This window comes from Balaenoptera acutorostrata, chromosome 15 (genome assembly GCF_949987535.1).
Source record: "Balaenoptera acutorostrata chromosome 15, mBalAcu1.1, whole genome shotgun sequence".
NCBI classification, from domain to species: domain Eukaryota; kingdom Metazoa; phylum Chordata; class Mammalia; order Artiodactyla; family Balaenopteridae; genus Balaenoptera; species Balaenoptera acutorostrata.
In genome coordinates this window covers 33,563,718-33,582,891 of record NC_080078.1, presented here as the reverse complement: position 1 = coordinate 33,582,891, position 19,174 = coordinate 33,563,718, and the positions used below count along the sequence as shown (strand labels likewise).

Below are 19,174 nucleotides of genomic sequence, written 5' to 3'. Positions count from 1 at the left end.
ATTTAACCTTTAAAAAGACCAGTTTGGCTGTTCTATGGAGAACAGATTAGAGGGGGACAAGATTGAAAGCAGGGGCTCAGGTAGGAGGCCACTGCAATAATTCAGCCGCAAGAGGATGGTCACTGGGAGTTGACCCCAGAGATGGACGGGAGTGAAAGTTTTGAAAAATAAACCTGATATTCTTTGTGACACTCCTCCACCCCCCACTGCAGGTGTTCAGCCAAAGGAGAACACACGTAATATTCTGGAGAGGGGCAAATGAAGGCTTGGGTGGGGATGGGAATTTCTCAGGAGGTACCACCCTGGAATATATGGGGCTTCACCGAGGAGAGTTACAAGCCAGTTCCAGCCAAAGCTCCCTGGATTCTAATTGGCCAGAGCTCCGAATCTCAGCGGGTGGTCTCGCACACTGTTTGGTAGCAGAGTTACCACACAAAATGACACCCAGATCAGCAGGGTGACCTCTCGTATCTTGGCAGCAGACTTCTGGAATCGTGAGTGAGGAGTGGAGAGCTAGTTGGATGAAATGTCCCGGGGGGCAATGCTCCATTCCCCCACCTCCAGTCAAGGGAGCTCAGGAGTTAAATGCGTTCCCGTCGGTGTCAGGCAAAAGTGGCTTTGAATCTTAAAAACATAATGGACCTCTGACCAGCTAAGTGAACATGTCTCTTAACCTCTCTGAAACTTAGTTTCTACATTTGTGAAATAGAGGTAGTAGCAGGACCAGTAACATAGGGTTGTCATGAGTATGGCATGAGATTATTTGTATAGCACCCAGCACAGCCCCTGGCAAACAAAAGCTCAGTAAATGTTTTTACTCTTGGTAGTGGTGGTGGAGGTGCTGGTGATGGAGGGAGTGATGCTGATGGCAATGGTGATAGTGTTGGTACTGACAATGGTGGTAGAGACAGTGGTGCTGATGCTGGTAATGATAGCAGTGGTGGAGGTAGTGATGGTGATGGTGCAGTGGTGGTGGTGCTGATGCTGGTAGTGATAGCAGTGGTGGAGGTAGTGATGGTGATGGTGCAGTGGTGGTGGTGCTGATGCTGGTAGTGATAGCAGTGGTGGAGGTAGTGATGGTGATGGTGTGGTGGTGGTGGTGCTGATGCTGGTAGTGATAGCAGTGGTGGAGGTAGTGATGGTGATGGTGCGGTGGTGGTGGTGCTGATGCTGGTAGTGATAGTGGTGGAGGTAGTGATGGTGATGGTGTGGTGGTGGTGGTGCTGATGCTGGTAGTGATAGCAGTGGTGGAGGTAGTGATGGTGATGATAATGGTGGTGTACTGGGGGTGGTGGTGCTAATTGCTCTTGGTGATGATGGTGGTTGTGTTGATGGTGGTGGAGGTGCTGGTGATAGCTGTGGTAGTGGTGACAAGAGAGATGGTGGTGGAGGTCTGTTGGTGGTGATGCTGATTAAAATGCAGTGTAGTAGAGTAGTTTCAGAGCACCTGGATTTAAATTGCGTCCAGATCTGCCACTTGCCATCTTGTGTGCCCACTGGCAGTTTTCTCATCTGTAAAATGGGGAGGATAACACTTATTGTCAGCCACTACAATGACAAAAGGAATTCATGTTTGTAAAAAAAAAAAAAACACACAGTACAGCATTTATTCTAATAAATGAACTCTTCAATGAGCGTAGAGTGTTTGTTAAATAACAAACTGGCCCTGAGTACAGCCTTAAAAAAAAGGTACCCAGTGGCTTCTTTATTCTTGATTTTGGTTTGCATAGTGAGCAGGAAGGCCATCTTCCCCTTTCCTTCTCTGCCAGACGCGCCCCCACCTCTCCATGTGTTCTGAGTATAACAGGTGTGTGGTGAGCTGAGATTCTGGCGGAGTGCAACATGAAAAAGACTCCCAGTAATTATAAAAATAACAACGAGGGCTGCTTAATGTGGTAGGCAGATGAGCACACCACTAACCAGAATGATAAATAGCGCCTGCAAATGTTAGGTCCCAGTGGGAGTGTGGGAACATATGGGGATAAACCACACTAAAAGTTGGGCATCGTTGGTAAGTTTCAAGCAGTTAAGGAAGGCCGCTCCAGTGCCAGGGTTCCTTTTCTTTTTTCTTTTTTTAGCCTGATTTTAAATCCTTCAGTTCCCTTTTGTCCCTTTGTTCCATTTTGGTCCTAAAAGGAATATTCGTCTTTGAGGCCAGCCACAGAGCCTCTAAGGAAGTGAGGTCTGGGTTGTAATCCTAACATACACAACCACCCTGGAATCTGTGAATTTCCACACTGAGCTCTATTCAATATTGTTTGGAGAGATGCAAACGAACACAGTAAATATTTTATGGAATGCCGACTTGTTGAGTTCAGATTTGTGATAGGTGGGTGTGCATAAAAATAAGCACCTAAAACCCACCCAGCCCAATAAGTTTTATTTGCAGAAGGGGCAAACAGCTCTCTCTGCCAAACATTATTTAAAAAGAAGATGTGGACGGCAGTAGGTTGATTTCAGGTCGCCGTTTCTGTGTCTGGGTCTGAATATAGTTTGGAGGTGGTGCAATCTGTGTTGTCATGGCTCTGCAGCAGTGGGATTTCTCTGGAAGGATATTTTGGAATTCTTGCTCACCGTTCATGCAGTTTTTCCTAGGGCTCACTTACAAGAGGTTTCAGCATGAAGGCAAGGGTTATAAGGTGGGTACCTGAGTGCTGGTGTTGGCTCCTTAGTAGATTTCCAGGATGCCTTACTTAGCAAACACATCAACATTGTCGGTAATGGAAAGCACGCAGAGGAAAGGAAATAGGTTTTGGAAACAGACAGGCATGGCTTTGGCTATGGCCCTCTGACTCAACTAACTAGCCATGAATGATGTGAGCTCTCTGAGTTACACTTCCTCATCTGTAGAATGGGGCTATTACGGGCACCGATATCAGACACTTGTTAAAAGATTAAATGAATTAAGGTTTTTAAAGTGCTTGGAATGGTGTTTGGCACTTAGAAAGTGCTATAAAATGTTTGCTGATACAAATAAGCAAAAGGTATCTCCTATGACTTTTTTTATGCATGTGTGGATGTGTATCTACCCTTAGTTGCAAGAGACAGAAACCCAACTCAAACTAGCTTAAGCAATATGGGACTTTATTGATTCATGAAACTGTGATGTTTGGGGTCGACCAGTGATAAGTGAGTAGTCACTAAGTGAAGTAAGTCAGGCAGATAAAGACAAATATTATATGATATTACTCATATGTGGAATCTAAAGAAATAATAGACATAGACATATGTCTATTATTAGACATAGAAAACAAACTTATGATTACCAAAGGGAAAAGGGGAGGGGGAGGGATAAATTAGGAGTGTGGGATTAATTGATACACACTACTATATATAAAATAAACAACATAGATCTACTATATAGCACAGGGAGCTGTATTCAATGTCTCGTAATAACCTGTAATGGAAAAGAATCTGAAGCTGTACACCTGAAACTAACACAACATTGTAAATCAACTATACTTAAAAAAAAAAAAAAAGATTAAATGAGTTAATACTTAAAGGGGTTAGAAGGTGTCTGGCAAATAGTAAAAGATATATATGGTTTGTTCCCAAAATATTTAAAAATAGATGTAGAATCAGAAACGAAACGAGGTCACCCAGGGTGGTTCCTCTTTTGATGTCCCCAGAGTGTCCCAGAAGGGTGCTGCTAATCTGGGAAGTTGAAAAGCCCACCTGTCAGAGGCTCTCTGTTGCCACCAGCTGTCTGGCCATGACATAGCGGAGAAACCATTTGCAGTGGTCAGCTCCTTGGCTCAGCCTTTTAGACTCCCAGCAGCTGCACAGCTTGGTCCTGGGTCCTTCCTCTCTCCGTCTTGGCTACAAGACCAGACTGCATCATCTCTGAAAACACAAGCATATATTTCCTACCTCCGTTCTCCCCCAGCGCTGGGTTTGGTGGATGCCCTTCTATGCCTAACACCAGCTCGTTGGTTTGATATTCTCTATTTCCTGGCCTGAAAGCTTCGGAGGAGGGAAAGCAATCCCTGTTGGATGATTGTTCATTATTGGACAAGAAGGCTGAGGGTGTGCGTTTGGATTTCTTAGTGGCCGCCTTGGTTTTACAGTATAGATGCCGCAGCCTCTTCCCAAGTTGTTTGACCTTCTTGTCTTCTTGAAACCCTCAGCCCTGCTGAGCTGTGGCGAGAGTTCTTTGAGTGGCAGGTGTACATCCACAGTGCCGGTCAACATGATTCCATGTGAGGACGGTCACCCGAGCTGTCACTGTGGGACTGACTAAAGGCATTCAGACTCTCTCCATGTCTTTCCTTAAGAAAAAGCATAGCATATATTGGCTACATACTTCAAAATCTGATGGAGGTTCAGAGGGCCCTCAAGGGTCCACAGATGAATTCAGAGGGACCCTCAAGTCCCTGCAATGATCTGGAACATTTTTTGAGTTATGTGCAGTTTTCTGGGATGAGGGCAAAATTCTCAGAGTGGCCCATGCATCAGAAATAAGAGTGAAGAACCATCTCTTCACCCCCAGAAGAGCATTCATATGAGAAAGAGCCAAGGACAAGATAGCCCAAGGAGATAAGGAGCCCTGGAGGTTGAGATGGTGCTCCAGCATCACAAAGAAAGGTCACAGGGTCATCTCTTTAGGGCTTTTTCTCCTGGATCACCTCCTCCTCTTTTTTTTTTTTTTTTCCTCCTTCCATAGTCACTCTTTGCTGGTGTTCCCATGCGCCAGCCATTTCCACTGCCTTGGACCTCCTCTTCCTTGGGAGGTATTTTTCTGCTTCCTGATGACTCAGTGGGGTAGGGTGGGGTGGGGGGGGTGGAGGTTAGCACTTCTCCAGATCTTCAAGTCTTGTCCGTCTGTCTTTCTTGGCTGTGGTTTTGTCTTGCTTTGCCTTTAATGGCAATTAGGGTGCTTGAGATTGAGTGAGGGATTGAGGGCAAAGGAGATAAGGGATCCACTCAGCTTGAGTTCAGTCCAGGCCAGCATTTCTCAGAGTGTGTTCATGATTGTCACAGGCCAAAGAAGGGCTTCTTATAGTTGTTAGGCACTGGGGCTTCTGGCCCATTCAAGGTACAGCTCTGTCATTTACTGGCTGTATTTTCTTGGCCAATTTACTTTTCCTCTGAGTGGCTCTATTTTCTTGACTGTAATGTAATACATTTAACAGAATCTGCTTCATAGGAATTTAGAGAGGATCACCTGAGATAATGCATCTGATGAAATTAGTGCAGGGCCTGGCACAAAGTAAGCATTGAATACATAGCAACTGTGATGATGATAATGGTGATGGTCACAAAGATTCTGGTGAAGGCGAAGAAATAGAAGGAGGGCGACTAGGAGAAGCAGTGAAGAACTTTGCACAGGGACTGACATGATTTATTATTCTCAATAGCCAGGTAGTGAAATAGACAGCAAAATGGATGGATGGATGGATGGATGGATGGATAGATGGATAGATGGATGGATGGATAGATGGATGGATGGATAGATGGATGGATAGATAGATAGATGGATGGCCAGTCAAGTCATCAGATAATCTTGGGAATGTCCGCCTCAAACAAGGTCAAACAGGTTTCCATTATTTTCCCCTTGCAGGACTTTTCAGGTGCTTTACTGTGCTATGCACCATGAACCCCCAACTGGGAGAGAGAACAAGCTGAATTTCTCCCACTTCTTTGGCCACGCGGTTCTTTTTACAATAAAGCATCTCATGAGGCATCTTTAGTGCAGAGCTAGCTTTGGGAGAGGCCAGTGCAGACTCTTAGTCTCTCAAGGGAAAAGGATGTGCATAGAGCTCAGGCGGTTCAGTCCGTTCCCAGAGAGTAAAGGGCGTGCATGGGGTTGGGACAGAAAGACCCAGTTCTGAGTCCTGGAGACTCGTGCTATTTGGAGTGGGCTCTGTACCCGGCTTCTGCAGGGACCTGCTTGCAGCACATGAGGCAGAAGATGCAGGGAGAGCATGAGCTCAATCTGGGGGAGCGGCTGATTATTCATCCCCCATCCCGAGAGTCCCCAGGGAGGATTTGTTTGCCTGGAGCAAGGTCAATACATTCTCAAACCCAGTTGCCATTCATCCCCAGACAGGTCAGGGGTCAGTTCCTGAAGCATTGTTGATCTCAGCAGAGATGATGTGCAGGGTTGATATTCTTAGATTTGCTCATTCAGCCAGTCAGTCTGGCTTTCAGAGGAGAATCAGGTCAAGAAGCGCTTAATGATCCAAAAGGAACACTGGTGGGGCTCGAGTTTCTAATGATAATCAGCAGCTTCTTCACTTACAAGACCTACTGGAATTTTCTTTGTGCATCTTCATAACCACTTTTTTTTTGGGTGGGGGGGGGTGATACTGTTGGGTAGGAGTGACCCAGTGTCCTGGATTCTTTGGGTTATTCCTGTTTCAGAGGCACTACTTTCTCCATCCCCATAAACCCTCAATTGAGTTTGAAATTCTCGTATTTTGTTTTCAAAACGGTGTCTTCCGTGTACAGACGCTACGCCCACAAGCGCGTTAGCCTCTCTGTCTGAATTGTCGGTTTACATCCCGGAAGAAGAAGGTGGGTTCTTACGACAAAAAGGCACGTCACAGGTAGCACCTGTAAGAACTATTTTATTTAACCAATTAGCAGTTGAAGGGAGGAAGGGTTTGGCGGAGGTCCGATTTGAGCTGGTTTGATCCTTGGAAGCAGATGCTGCTAATGTGTTGTTACTATGACAACTACTGCACCCACTATCTGCTCAGAGCCAGTCCCTCAGCTAAACGTGTCTGTGACTCTTTTAGTCAACCTGTATATGACTCTTATTTAAATCTCTAGGCCACCCCATGAGGTGTAGTTACTAATCATATTCTTATTTTACAGATAATAAATCTGAGGCACAGAGATGTTATGTAATTTGCACCAGAACACACAGCTAGAATCCAGTGGAAGGGTTGGGCCATAGGAGACCGTAGTAATGCCACAGTGAGAACTGATGCTTACTTGGTACTTATCACTCGTGTAAGAGCTTTCCGCGCATCACCTCATTTACACATGTTAACTGAACCCAATGGGCTGGGGATGTGTCTTCTCTTCCCCGGATGTGACTTTCTTAGCTGGATTGGTCCTTTGCTGAGGTTACAAATGAGGTGACTATAAGTTGGAGAACAGCTGATCGGTGGTCCAGTACATTCTACCCGCAGTCTGTGGAAGCTTTTCCTGTGGAAGGTCTTGCCTCCCTGGTAATTAACATGATACTTTCAGTCTCCCCTCTTCCAGGAACTCACCTGTCAGTCCTCGGCCTCAGGGCCATAAGCATCTTAGGAACTTTTTCTTTGAGGTCCATTTCTTTTTGAGGTAAAGCCCTTCCGTGCTGTGTTCTTACCTGCATTGGATTGGGTTTGAATGCATGCCTGGTGGTGAGTGGAGTTTATCAATTTTGGTTCGAGTCGTTGCTCTAGAGTGGTCATTTGTCATGGTCTAGCAGAGGTTAGGGGCGTGTTGAAGGGAAAACTGGCTCTTGCTAATTAAGAAAGCACCTATTTTTGCTGTTTAACCTCAGACAAGTCACTTAACCTCTCTGAACCTCCCTATCAGCCTTTGGCTACCAAAGGTAATTCTCAAGTGCCTACTGAACATCTACTCTATGCCCAGTCCTGTGAGAAAGACAGGAAAACAATGATGGAGGAGGAGGTGGAGGAAATAAAATAGAAGCATACCTGGAAGTGATTACCAGCCGGATCTTTACCATGTTAGGTCAAAACACTGCTGGTCTTTTGGGGGCTTAGATAAGTGGGGTCGTGAGTGCTAGAGAAGGTGGAGAGGCTGCCTGGAGCATCAAACGTGTGGCTGCTTGCTGAAGAAGGGGGTGTTCATGGGTTGTGTGAGGGAACAGAAAGAATGACGTTTCCTACAGAGACCTCGGTGTGAGGTACACATGGGGCATTGAGGAGGCAGACTTGACCTGAGGATTGGGATGATTAGAAAACAACTGACATGAGTACATGAGAGACACGCCGAAGAAGAAAACATCAAATAAACCAGCACTTTTTGAACTTTCCGAGTGCCAGGAACACCCATATGCACCCTTGTCATTTCACGGCAGCAGCGTACCTGTGCGAAGGGCCAGGTGTTGTCCCATTTTACCCCCAAGGAGACCAGGGCTCAGGGCTAAGTATTTCATTCCAGTCAAATCTTTAAAAGGATGACAGAGCCAAGATCCCAACCCAGACTCTCCAACTATGAAACTCATGCTTTTTCTACTGTGCCCAGATGCCCCCGGGTCACTTGAGATGACCTTGGAAATTTGTAGCTCTCAGTGGTCTGGAGACCCCTTGCAAAGGCAATATGTGAAAGCAGCTTTACTTGCATTTGTCCAAAACATTCATTCAGTCAGTCATTCTCTTAAGAAGCATTTGGGGAAACTTCATTTGTCTACTCAGCATTTTAGTCATTGGGTGAATAAGAATGAATGGCATGCTTCCTTATTTGAGCCAGTCTACCTTCTAGAAGGAGTCATCACACTTAAAAGAATTATTATTATACAATGCTAACATGACTTTAGGACACAGGTGACAGTGTATTTAGTTCTGCCTGGGGCGGTGGGGAAGGTTTTGTGCATTTGACTTAGGCCAGTAATGTTCAATTGGAAGGAAGGAAGGAAGGGAGGGAAGGAGGGAGGGAGGGAGGAAAGAAAGAAGAAAGGAGGGGAGGGAGGGAGGGAGGAAGGGAAGGAAGGAAGGAAGGGAGGGAGGGAGGAAGGGAAGGAAGGGTAGTTCTGCATAGCAGGCAAATTTGTAAGGAGTCTTAGATGCATGAAGGTGTTTGGCAAAGGCAACTTGCCAGTGTGGTTTGTGGAGAAGAGTGATTTGTAGAAGGAAGGACAGTGTGTATTGGAGGATGAATCTGGAAAAGCTGAGGAATATTGTGAACGGCCTTGAAAACTGTAGGAAATTCTCTGTCACCCAACTTGGCCTGGAAATGGGGAGGTATGGGTAATTAGATAATCGGCATAAATTCATATTGGGAGGTAACCACTGTTAATATCCAAAAGCTAACGAGTGTGCTTAACGCTTTCAGAGGAACACTCAGTTTTATGCTTTTTGCTTTGTTATGTTTTGTTTTGTTTTGTTTTTAACGGTGGACAAGTGGCAACTGACATTCGGCTGCTTTTCAAGAAGCAGGTAGAGAATGATGGAAATGGTCTCATGAGAGCTCCCAGTCTGGGGAAGAGGGAGCAGCTCCTTCCCAGGCTTCAGGGACTGTTGGGCCAAGGGAATGTGCACCAAGGTTTCTAGACCTTCCAGTCTTTCAAGAGATGTTGTAGATCTACGTTTTATATAAGCTGCCTCCGTTTAAAAATACTAGCTTATTTTTACACCATGCAGACAAACCCTCCTCCATCGTCATCATCCTCATCATCCTCATCTATGAACTGGATTTGGTCCGTGAGGCTGCAGTTGGCTGTGTTGACCAATAGAATCTGTAAGGCAGGAACCAGTCTTCTCTGAATGCTCCCCTTTCCCATCCTCCAGCCAACACTTGTGTTTCTGTTCGCTTTCCTTCTCCTACATGGGTATGTGGGTGTTTCAACTTGGGGAGACTGCTGCTTGGAAGGGCTGCTGGTGGGCAGGGTCACCCTCGTGTTAGCTCTCAGGATCCGGGGAAGGAGACGTAGTATCTGACAGCATGAGAGGAACCACTTTAATCCAGGAAAGGAAAAGAGAGGTCACTAACTAAGAAGGGGGTGTCATCACGGAAGGTGGAGGAAGACGGGAGAATTTTTGCAGGGAGGATGGATGAGCCTGAACTAGCAAAGGCGGGCTAAGAAAAAAAAAAGGCTTGATGGAAATCCCTGACACAGTGATAATTGACAGAACTGGCGCCAAAGAAGTGGCAGGAAAGCCAGAAGCAAGTGAAGAAGCAGAAGTAAACAAAAATGGAGTATATACCTGTCATTGTATTGAAGTCGGACTTCCAGAGGTTTGTAAAATATATGCTCTAAATGAAGGGTCGGCAAACCACAGCCTGAGAGCCAAACCTGGCCTTGGACCGTTTTTGTACGACCCTCGAGCTAAGATTGGTTTTGACACTTTTAAATGGTTGGGAAAACTCAAAAGAAGAATATTTCGTGACAAGTGAAAATTATAGGAAATTCAAATTTCAGGGTCCATTTGCTTATTGTAAACATTTTCACATGAAAACGCAGAGTTTTGAGTAGTTGCAACAGAGAGTTTAAGGTCCACAGCACCTAAAATATTTGTAATCTGCCCATTTACAGAAAAATGTTTGCCCTCCCCTGCCTGTGATGGCCAGAGTGATAATGATACATGGCCCTTGGTTTAAATTCAGTCCGTTTTGGCAACCTACCTATGTTTTCTACCTGCTGCCAGAACTATCTCCCCTGTTCTTCACCTTATTTTTTTATTCTACATTTTTTTTAAGTTCCTGCAAAATTCTATGAGCTTAATACCACCCATTCGACATTGGGTAGCTAACCATTTACCATGAGCCACTGGAAAGCAGAGACACATGGAATGTGGTACCTGCACATTCAGTGGAGGAAATGGACCCAAGAGGAAAGAATTACAGTCCAGTAATACTGGATGCTTCCCATGTGGGAAAACAGAACCCATGTTAGAAAAAAGAGGTTTTGCTTAGTGACCATTATTTATTTTTATGTTTTATAATGTCATAAAGTTTTGGGGCTGGGTTTTGAACAAGGGTACATTCTGTTCATACCATTTTACAAGTATAACCACTACAATCATACATGGCAGTAATATCTAAATATAAAATCAGATCAGAGAAAATGTGAATAACAGGACTGGAGGTGGTGAGAACAGGAAGATGAAAACACAAACATGAAGGCAGTAAAGGCCAACAAAATGGACAGAGTTGAACCTCTTTTTGGGCTCTGAGCTTCCTGGCAGCCAAAGTGAAAAGGGTTACAAAACAACGAGCCTTTATTTTCAGAGAGAGGAAAAGAGATACTCATTACTCAGGAGCAGAAAAGCTTTTGAAGCGTGGAGTTCTTAAAAAGAAAAGAGAAAATATCCTCTGCAAATGATATAGTATACATCTATATGTCCTGTGTGTACAGGCACACCTCGTTTTATTGTGCTTCACAGATACTGCGTTTTTTACGAATTGAATGTTTGTGGCAACCCTGTGTTAAACAAGTCTATGGGCACCACTTTTCAAACAGCATTTGCTCACTTCCTGTATCTATGTCATATTTTGGCAATTCTCTCACTATTTCAAACTTTTTCATTATTCTTCTATTTGTTGGTATCTATGATCACTGATCTTTGATGTTACTACTACAACTCGCTGAAGATTCAGATGATGGTTAGCATATTTTAGCAATAAAATATTATTAAACTAAGATATATACTATTTTAGACATAAGGCTATTGCACACTTAATAGACTACAGTATAGTATAAACATAACTTTTATATGCCCTGGGAAAGCAAAAATGTGTGTGACTTGCTTTATTGTGATATTCTGTTTATCGCAGGGGTTTGGCACCCAACCACGATATCTCCAAGATCTACCTATAATATGTTTCTGAAATGGATCATCAGGTTCTTAAAAAAAACAACACATAGAGTAATACACAGAATAATCTTTTGTATTTATGTAACTCTACAGTTTCCAAAACACTCCCACACTTTTGCTTATCGGAGCCCTCTGGGTGAAGGGTAAGTGGGTATTGTCACTTCTATACGAGGTTCAGGAAACAAAGTCTAAATGTGTACGTTTCTGTCCTTCATGACTGAATTAAGTTCCCTGCCTCCTGGTCCAGTGGTCTTTCTACTTTATAACACCAGAGACATAGTACAATCTGACCCACCCCTTACCAAAGTCAGGAAGAGCTCTCCCCTCCCAGGAAACTGTCTCATGGCAAGGCCACTGTCCTCACTGGTAACTTCTCAGAAACGCAGTGTTGAAAGTCAGAGTCAAAAGCTAAAATTAGAAATATCAGGCTGTTAAGTAAGAGGGGTCAACTCACAGCTGTTCCTGGAGCTTTCTGAATTGTAACAAGGTGGCCCCTTTCATACACGAGAATCAATTACAGAGAAACCTTGTCAAGATGGCCCAAATTCAGCCTTAAATAATTGAATTCTCTGCCAAATGCTGTCCACTGTCGTTATCTAGAAATGTAATTATGCAGCTAAATCAAGCAACTAAAATTAGTGTCGTGTAAAAACACCTTGGTGATCTAAAAGTGGAGGAATTGACATTTGGATTTAGAAAAAGCCAATAGTTGAATATGTTTTGCGGTGTCTGAAGCTCTCCAAGTTTCGACAAAATCCATATCTTGTATCCTATTTCAAGTTCAAGGTGGAATGTGGTAAGCAGGTGTCCGGTTTGAAGGTGATTTTTGATGATCCCTGGGCCTTGAGCATAAGCTGAGTGGGCTCACTCTGTGCTCTGGAAATTGGGAAACTCTCAACACGCCCACATTCTTTCCTGGTATGCAGATTAGAAGAGTGCCAATTTGAATGCTCTCTCCGCCTTCAGTCTGAAGTCAAAGATGTGTCTATACCAGGTATTAGTAGAAGAACAGGAAACACAGGATAAGAATGGCAAATACTGTATGCATCTTGTATTGTACACATCATGATAGGATACCAAATACTTTACTTGTCACACGACCCTATGGGGATCTATTACTATCTCAGTTTTCCAAGTGAAGAAACTAAGGTTCAGAGATGCTGAGTAACTTGTTCAAGAACACACAGCTATTAAGTAGGACACACAAGTCAGCATAATTCCAATTCAAGCAGTCCCATCGAAGTTTATCTATTTCCGTGTAATGTATCCCAGACAATCACTGGGATATTTTCAAACATCAGAAAGATTTCAAATACTAGAAAGTGTTTTTCACCTGCAGTTTTGGTGTTCATTTGCTATGCCTTTAAACTCAGGGAGCAGGGAGTCATCTCTTATTTATAGACTGCATATTAAAATATAACAATTGAAAGCTCAAAGACAAAAAATGTTTAAAAAAAAAATTTTAAGGCATATGAAGTTCTATTACAGAACAAAATAGTACTGTAATGGATATCGTGGCTGATTAGGAATTGTGTTTATAGCCTGGCACTGCCTCTGACACGTGTAGGGCTGTGAGCAAGCAGTTCAACTAGTGTGAACCTCATTTCCCATGTGGACCAGGAACTGATAATAGTACCTACTTGGGAGAGTTGTGAGAATGAAATTACAAAACATATGTAAATAATTTAGCTCATCCTGCGTGCATAGCACGCACTGCAGATATTCGCTGGTGGTACTATTATTTGCACAAATCGCCCTTTAAAACTAAAACCAGAGAGAGAGAGAGAGAGAGAGACAGAGGATAACAAACTCCACTAAGTATCTTCTTCATTTCTTTGTGATCAGTACCAGAGGCTGCCCGCATTCCCCTACTTAGGTTTTAAGTGGCAACTGATAATCATATCAATTTACATTTCTCAGTTTTCCTTTCTAGACATCCCACGCAGACTCCGTCCCTTGTCTTTTGCCCAAATTCGTTAGGAAGAGCCCAAATCTCCCAGCTTGACCAGCTCTCTCCCAGTCTCTTGGTCTCTCTCACTCTCTCTGAGAACTAAATTAATGAAGAGTATTTGGTTAGTCATGTTAGGCAAGCCGTTCCCAAAATAGAACCTTCCATTTTGGTAGCTTCAACCCTGCAGCTGCTGTGTCTCTTCGTCGTCTGGGAAGAAAACTTTCACATTAAGAGTTGCTGATGCCGGATTTTCTTTCTCTCCCCTCTGCGCATTGATGAGCGTTTGGCTCCTGACAGCAGCGATCTGGCTCTCAGCTTTGTGGTTCCGAAGAAGTTGGGTCTATAGATTTTCCCCTAACTCTCTCCATTGATGCGTTGAGCTTCCGAGGGAATCCTACCTTCCCGTAAAGCATGTTGCCTTCTCAAGGAGTCCTCCTGCATCCCTATGGCGTGCCTATGATTGTTCCAGCAGCCCCCTACTTCCCCGGACTGATCCAGGTAATTCAAGGCCACTGCCAGCAAGCAACTTAACTCCAGAGCACTCAGAGTAATAATTGGAATTTTTATGGTTGAGAAAGCAAACACTTTTAATACAGGAAAAAGCTCTCGTGTAGTCAGTGGGAAGACAGTAGGAAATCAAAAAGATGGATCACCCTAATCTGGCTATTGACATCTCTCATGGCTGAATAAATGGTGTAGTTGAGCTATATTTGCTTGTATTGATCCGGCTGCTGTTTAACATTCATGCCTTTGCTTCGGGAGGTTGGCCACGGGGCAAAGGATTTGCTCTCCCTCCCAGCTTTCTGAGGGACTCAGTCTCCCAGAGCAGATCATGAGGCAGAGTACCTGATCATGAGGTGAGTTGGTTAAGCGCTTTCGCCCAGGAAATAGAAGGAGCGTGAAATATGCATTAATCCGTAGCTTCCCCTTCCCGTGGATTGTCTATTTTCATAGAGGCTTCCCCCGCCCCCCCAAACCTGGGTTGAGTGGTGGCACGGAGGCAAAAAGGAACACTGTACTGATGGTTAATTATGAAGTTCAGAGATTATCCTAGGAATCCCTTACCAGTTGTTTACATCTTAATGATGACAAGGAAGTGAAGGATTGAAATGTGTGTTGGTATTACTCTTAAGGCTATTAATTTTGTGTCGGGAGAATCATCAAATAAGATATTTGGGGCCTTTTTTTTTTTTCCTCATCGTAAGCGTGACTTCTTAAGCAAGTGTTGGCTTCTGGATGTGTGTCTGAATTTCTCTGTGGAAGGCTAACTAGTGACAGAGCCTGAACATCATAGGAAACCTGGATGTTTTCCACTGTGGTTTGTTTGTTTGAGAACAATCTCTTTGTAATAAATTCTGTATCTTGTTTCTACAGGAAAGGAAAACTACACGTAGTTAGGATGTCCTTTTCCCTTCAGCCTTGTGCTTCTCCTTCCACAATAGTTTAAAATTCTGCAACACCCAAGCTCATTAATTAAAATTTCTGGGGAGGGCTCTGGTCAAACCCCTTTTTCTCCTATGCTGAATGTTGTTGTTACCTCTGATAAACTGTAAGAACCTTGGTGATTTGAGCCATTCAGGGGTGATTTGAGCCATTCAGGAGTGATTCCAAGTAATCAAGCAAAACGTTCTACCATCCCAGATTTATGGTCCTTACTCATTTTGGAGGCTCCTATATTATTGTGAGAAATAACAGACTGCTTGGAGAATGGTCCTTAACAACATGGAAATTATTCCATCTTTCCGGGCATAAGCAGGCCAGTGTGGCCCACACGAGGTCTGAAGTAGAACTCAGTGGCAATCTGGAAGGCCTTTGCTTCCATTGGAAATTTGGGGTGAAGTTTAGCCGTTGGAGTTTTGTCAGATGCTCTGCCACCCTGTCTGATAAATAATTACAAGCAAATCGTGCCCTTCACTCTATGCTGATTGATGCTGAAATTGCTTTAGAAAGTTCTCATAAGTTCCTGTTATAGATTAAGTGCCGGTGTAGGAAAAATAACGGCACCCACTGAAATGGGTGAATGTAATCAGGCTTAATGGACTCGAGAGCTTGTTGGGAATTAAATAACTATCGATTCGCTGGAATGTTGCCGTCATTACAAAATGCCACTCTGGACGTATTACCCCAGTGATAGATGAGAAGACACCCGGGCGAGCTGAGAAGTTGGGGGCCCAATTTCTTCCTCCTTTGCAGAGTGTTTGAGAAACATGTCCAGTTATTTGGGGAAGGAACAAGTGATTTTACTTGCGAATCTTCGCCGGATCATACTTTGTTTTCCCAGGTGACACCTCTGGTAACTAGTTGCCCTTAAGTCGGGAAAGCAGTGCAGCGGGGGGGCCTTAGCCCAGCTGCTGTGACGTCGTTCGTCTTCTTCCTCTCCCACCCGCCGTGCCGCCGTGGATCACACTGAAATGCTCTGGGCAGGGAGAAACTGGCCTTATTTCCGGTGTTCTGAGACAGCCTGTGTTATTTATCCAGTGGCATCAACTGGAAACTCAAACACTCCATTGCAGCAACATTTCCAAGCAGAGGAAAGGCAACTCGAAGGGAGAAAAACTGTCTCTCTCTCTCTCTCTCTCTCTCTCTCTCTCTCTCTCTCTCTCTCTCTCTCTCTCTCTCACACACACACACACACACACACACACCACACACACACCCCTTACAGCTGATGCTTCTGATGCCAGCTGCCCTGCATCCCTGCAGACTATATCAGCTTGTTGACCAATTTGTTGATCTTGTGCGTTTCTTCCCAGCTCTTCTAGATGCAAGGGCTTTCCTAGAGGCAATTAAGGTGCCACCCACACCTTCATAATGTGATCAACCAGACAGTCAAATGATCCAAAATAGAGTGTGTACTCCACCCTCGGTAGTAAGTTCCCCGTGACTGGAGATATGCAAACAGCTGTAGGGGCCACTTGGCAGGGTTGCCGTATCAGAATTTAAGATTCCTCTCAAGGTCTTTCCAACCCGAAGAGCCGGTGATTCAATGGCGTAAGAACTTCCTTTTCATAATCCTTTCAAGTGCCACTTTTTTATTGCCCTGTTTTTGTCTGCTCAGTGAAAAAGAACAAAAAAATAATTGATCAGACATCATAAGAAGCTTTTAGGAGAGCATCACCTTATCCTGCAAAGGCAGTGAGTGAAGATGTTTCGTAATAATTCTGGGGACGTTACTCAATAGGGTTTTTTGTCCCAAGAGTAGATTCAATAGTGACCACAGACCTCGCCTGCCATCCCCTAGGAAAACTAGAATCTTTACCATATTGAATCTCTTGAACCCATCTTTTGATGTCTGAACTTGTTGAATAGATAGCAAGGTGGATAGTTTTTCCTTCTAGCCACGTAAAGAATTCCAGAGTGACTGTGGAGGATTGAGCTGAAGCAGCTTGGACAGTTTCATGGGGAGTGAGAAGCAGAAGAGGAAAACAGCAATATTACCAAGTGCAGTGTATAAACACCGCTCCTTTCCCCTTGGTGTAGACCTTAATCTTGGTATCTCTGGATAAGAAGAACCAATGTGTCTTCCCGTTGAACCTCTTTACTGCTTTTGAATTTCCAACAAGACCTTGAATGACCAATGAGTTATCTGACCTGAGGACAAAGGAGATTTGACAAGTTGATTGTCAGTCAATCTTGAGTCCAAGGAGCTGCCAAGAGGACTTACCCCAGCCGTGGGCCATGCCCACCCGGTGTCAGACGATATCATCCAAACAAGAGCTTTGTAACTGATTAGTCTGGTTGGTGTTTGGGTCTAATGAGCCCTTGGCTCTGGGTTCAAGTTCAGACTTGAGCCCCTCACTCTAGATATTTGTCCGACAGATATGCCCTTTGACCATCATGGCTAGATCATTCTCCACACTGGGACAAATCATTCTCATCTCACCCGGGTATTACAGATGAGGTCAGGAGACTGTTTACCTCGATGGAGGGCAGTGCAAACACAGCCACGTCCACGTCACCATGCATTTGTTAATTTAGTTACTCAATCGCTGCCCACATATTCCATATCGGGCACTGTTCTAGGCACCTGGAAAACAAAAGTGGCAGTTATAGCTACTGACCGGTGGGTTCACAGCCCAGTGGAAGAGAGCATGAGATAAACTAATACTACAGTAATACTACTATAAATCTAATACTACAGTAAAAACAGCAGGAAAGCATGATAGGTGATAATTATTGAGTACTCGCTATGTGCCAGGCACTGTGGTAAATACTTAGATATATTATCTCAATTTATTCTAACAGTACCGTATTCCCCCCTTATCTGAGGGGGGATATGGCCCAAGACCCCAGTGGATGCCTGAGATGGTGGATAGTACTGGACCCTAGATATATTGTGTTTTTTCCTATACACACACATACCTATGGTAAAGTATAATTTATAAATTAGGCACAGTAAGAGACTAACAATAACTAATAATAAAATAGAACTATTATAACAATGTAGTACAAAAAAAGTTATGTGACTATGCCCTCCCCAGTATGCCTCTTCCATCTTAACTAAGCCCTCCTCACGCACTGTGGCCGTAACTTTTGCAGTTTGAGGTGAGACAGCAAAACTACACACATTTCTCTTTCTTTCTTCAAAACGTCACGGAGAAGATTTGTTCTTACCCCTAGATCTTAGCGATCTCAGCATACAATTTTGTTTCTTTCCTTATAAAGTCGTGAATTTTCACCTTTTCATTTAAAGGAAGCACTTGACGGCTTTTCTTTGTCCATCTGAACTGCCAGCATCACTAACTCTTGTCCTTCGGGGCCATTCTTAAGTAAAATAAGGGTCAGTTGCACACGAGCACCATGAGAACACGATAGATGATCTGATAACCGACACGGTTACTAAGCGACTAACGGGTGGGATCCGCTGGACAAAGGGATGATCCACATCCTGGACAGGACAGGATGGGACCTGATAGGACAGGACAAGACAGGATGACACAGCACCACTCAGAACGGCACACAATTTAAAACGTATGAATTGTTTACTTCTGGAATTTTCCATTTAATATTTCCAGGCTGTGGTTGACCTCAGGTAAACCTGGGAAAACGAAACGACAGCTAACGGGGGCTACTGTAACCCTAAAGTTGGGTACTGTTGTTCTACCAACGCTTACCTGTAATTGTAAATTCCAAAAAGCTCTGAAAATCAGGTTTTTGGAGGGGGGAGTTTGGCACCAAAATGCATTTTGGAAGAAAACTTGACCTGAAATGATGTGTGGCTATTTATAGACTTTCTTTATCCGACTTACTGTGAATATTCATATACTTTGCTACGGGAATATTTACGTGTTTGATTTCAGAGTGTTGTCCCAGACCCTGCTGAGAATGTTACATAATCTGTGTCTGATGAAATCCCTTTCTGGAAAAGGAAATCCCCCAAAATCTGAATTTCAAGATAGAGGTGACCCCAAGGGTCTCCGATAAGAAATCACAGTTATGTATTATGATACCCTTTCTGCATATGGAGGACCTGAAACTGACATTTAGAGAAAGGTAACTTGCCCAAGGTCACAGGGATTGTCAGTGACAGAGCTGAGATGTAGAGTAGGTCTGGTGGGCTGCAGCCTTCCCTCTCATCCACTGATCCAGCGTTGAGGTGTATCCATGGGAGCGCACATGAAAACACAGGGGAGGGAGTAGGTGGGTGCCTCTTGGAGTAGGGAAGAGGGTGGTTCAAAGGGCAAAGGTGGCATTTGAGTCAGGCAGTAGAGCATCAGCAGACATT

General features: G+C 44.0%; 1 protein-coding gene across 14 annotated transcripts in view; it reads left to right on the top strand.

Moving 5' to 3' along the window:
* Positions 1 to 19,174, top strand: part of RBFOX1 (RNA binding fox-1 homolog 1) — a 1,515,726-nt gene that overhangs the window by 1,144,651 nt on the left and 351,901 nt on the right. For 6 of the 14 annotated variants that reach the window (XM_057529161.1, XM_057529153.1, XM_057529154.1 and 3 more), the window contains exon 1: positions 13,635 to 13,947. The exons of 7 other annotated variants lie outside the window; for them this stretch is intronic. In XM_057529161.1, coding sequence (XP_057385144.1) covers positions 13,861 to 13,947 — 87 coding nt within the window. In that variant the 5' untranslated portion in view covers positions 13,635 to 13,860. Of the gene's footprint in view, positions 1 to 13,634; positions 13,948 to 14,221; positions 14,307 to 19,174 lie in introns of those variants that run through there. One more of the 14 variants, XM_057529163.1, reaches the window with a different exon arrangement.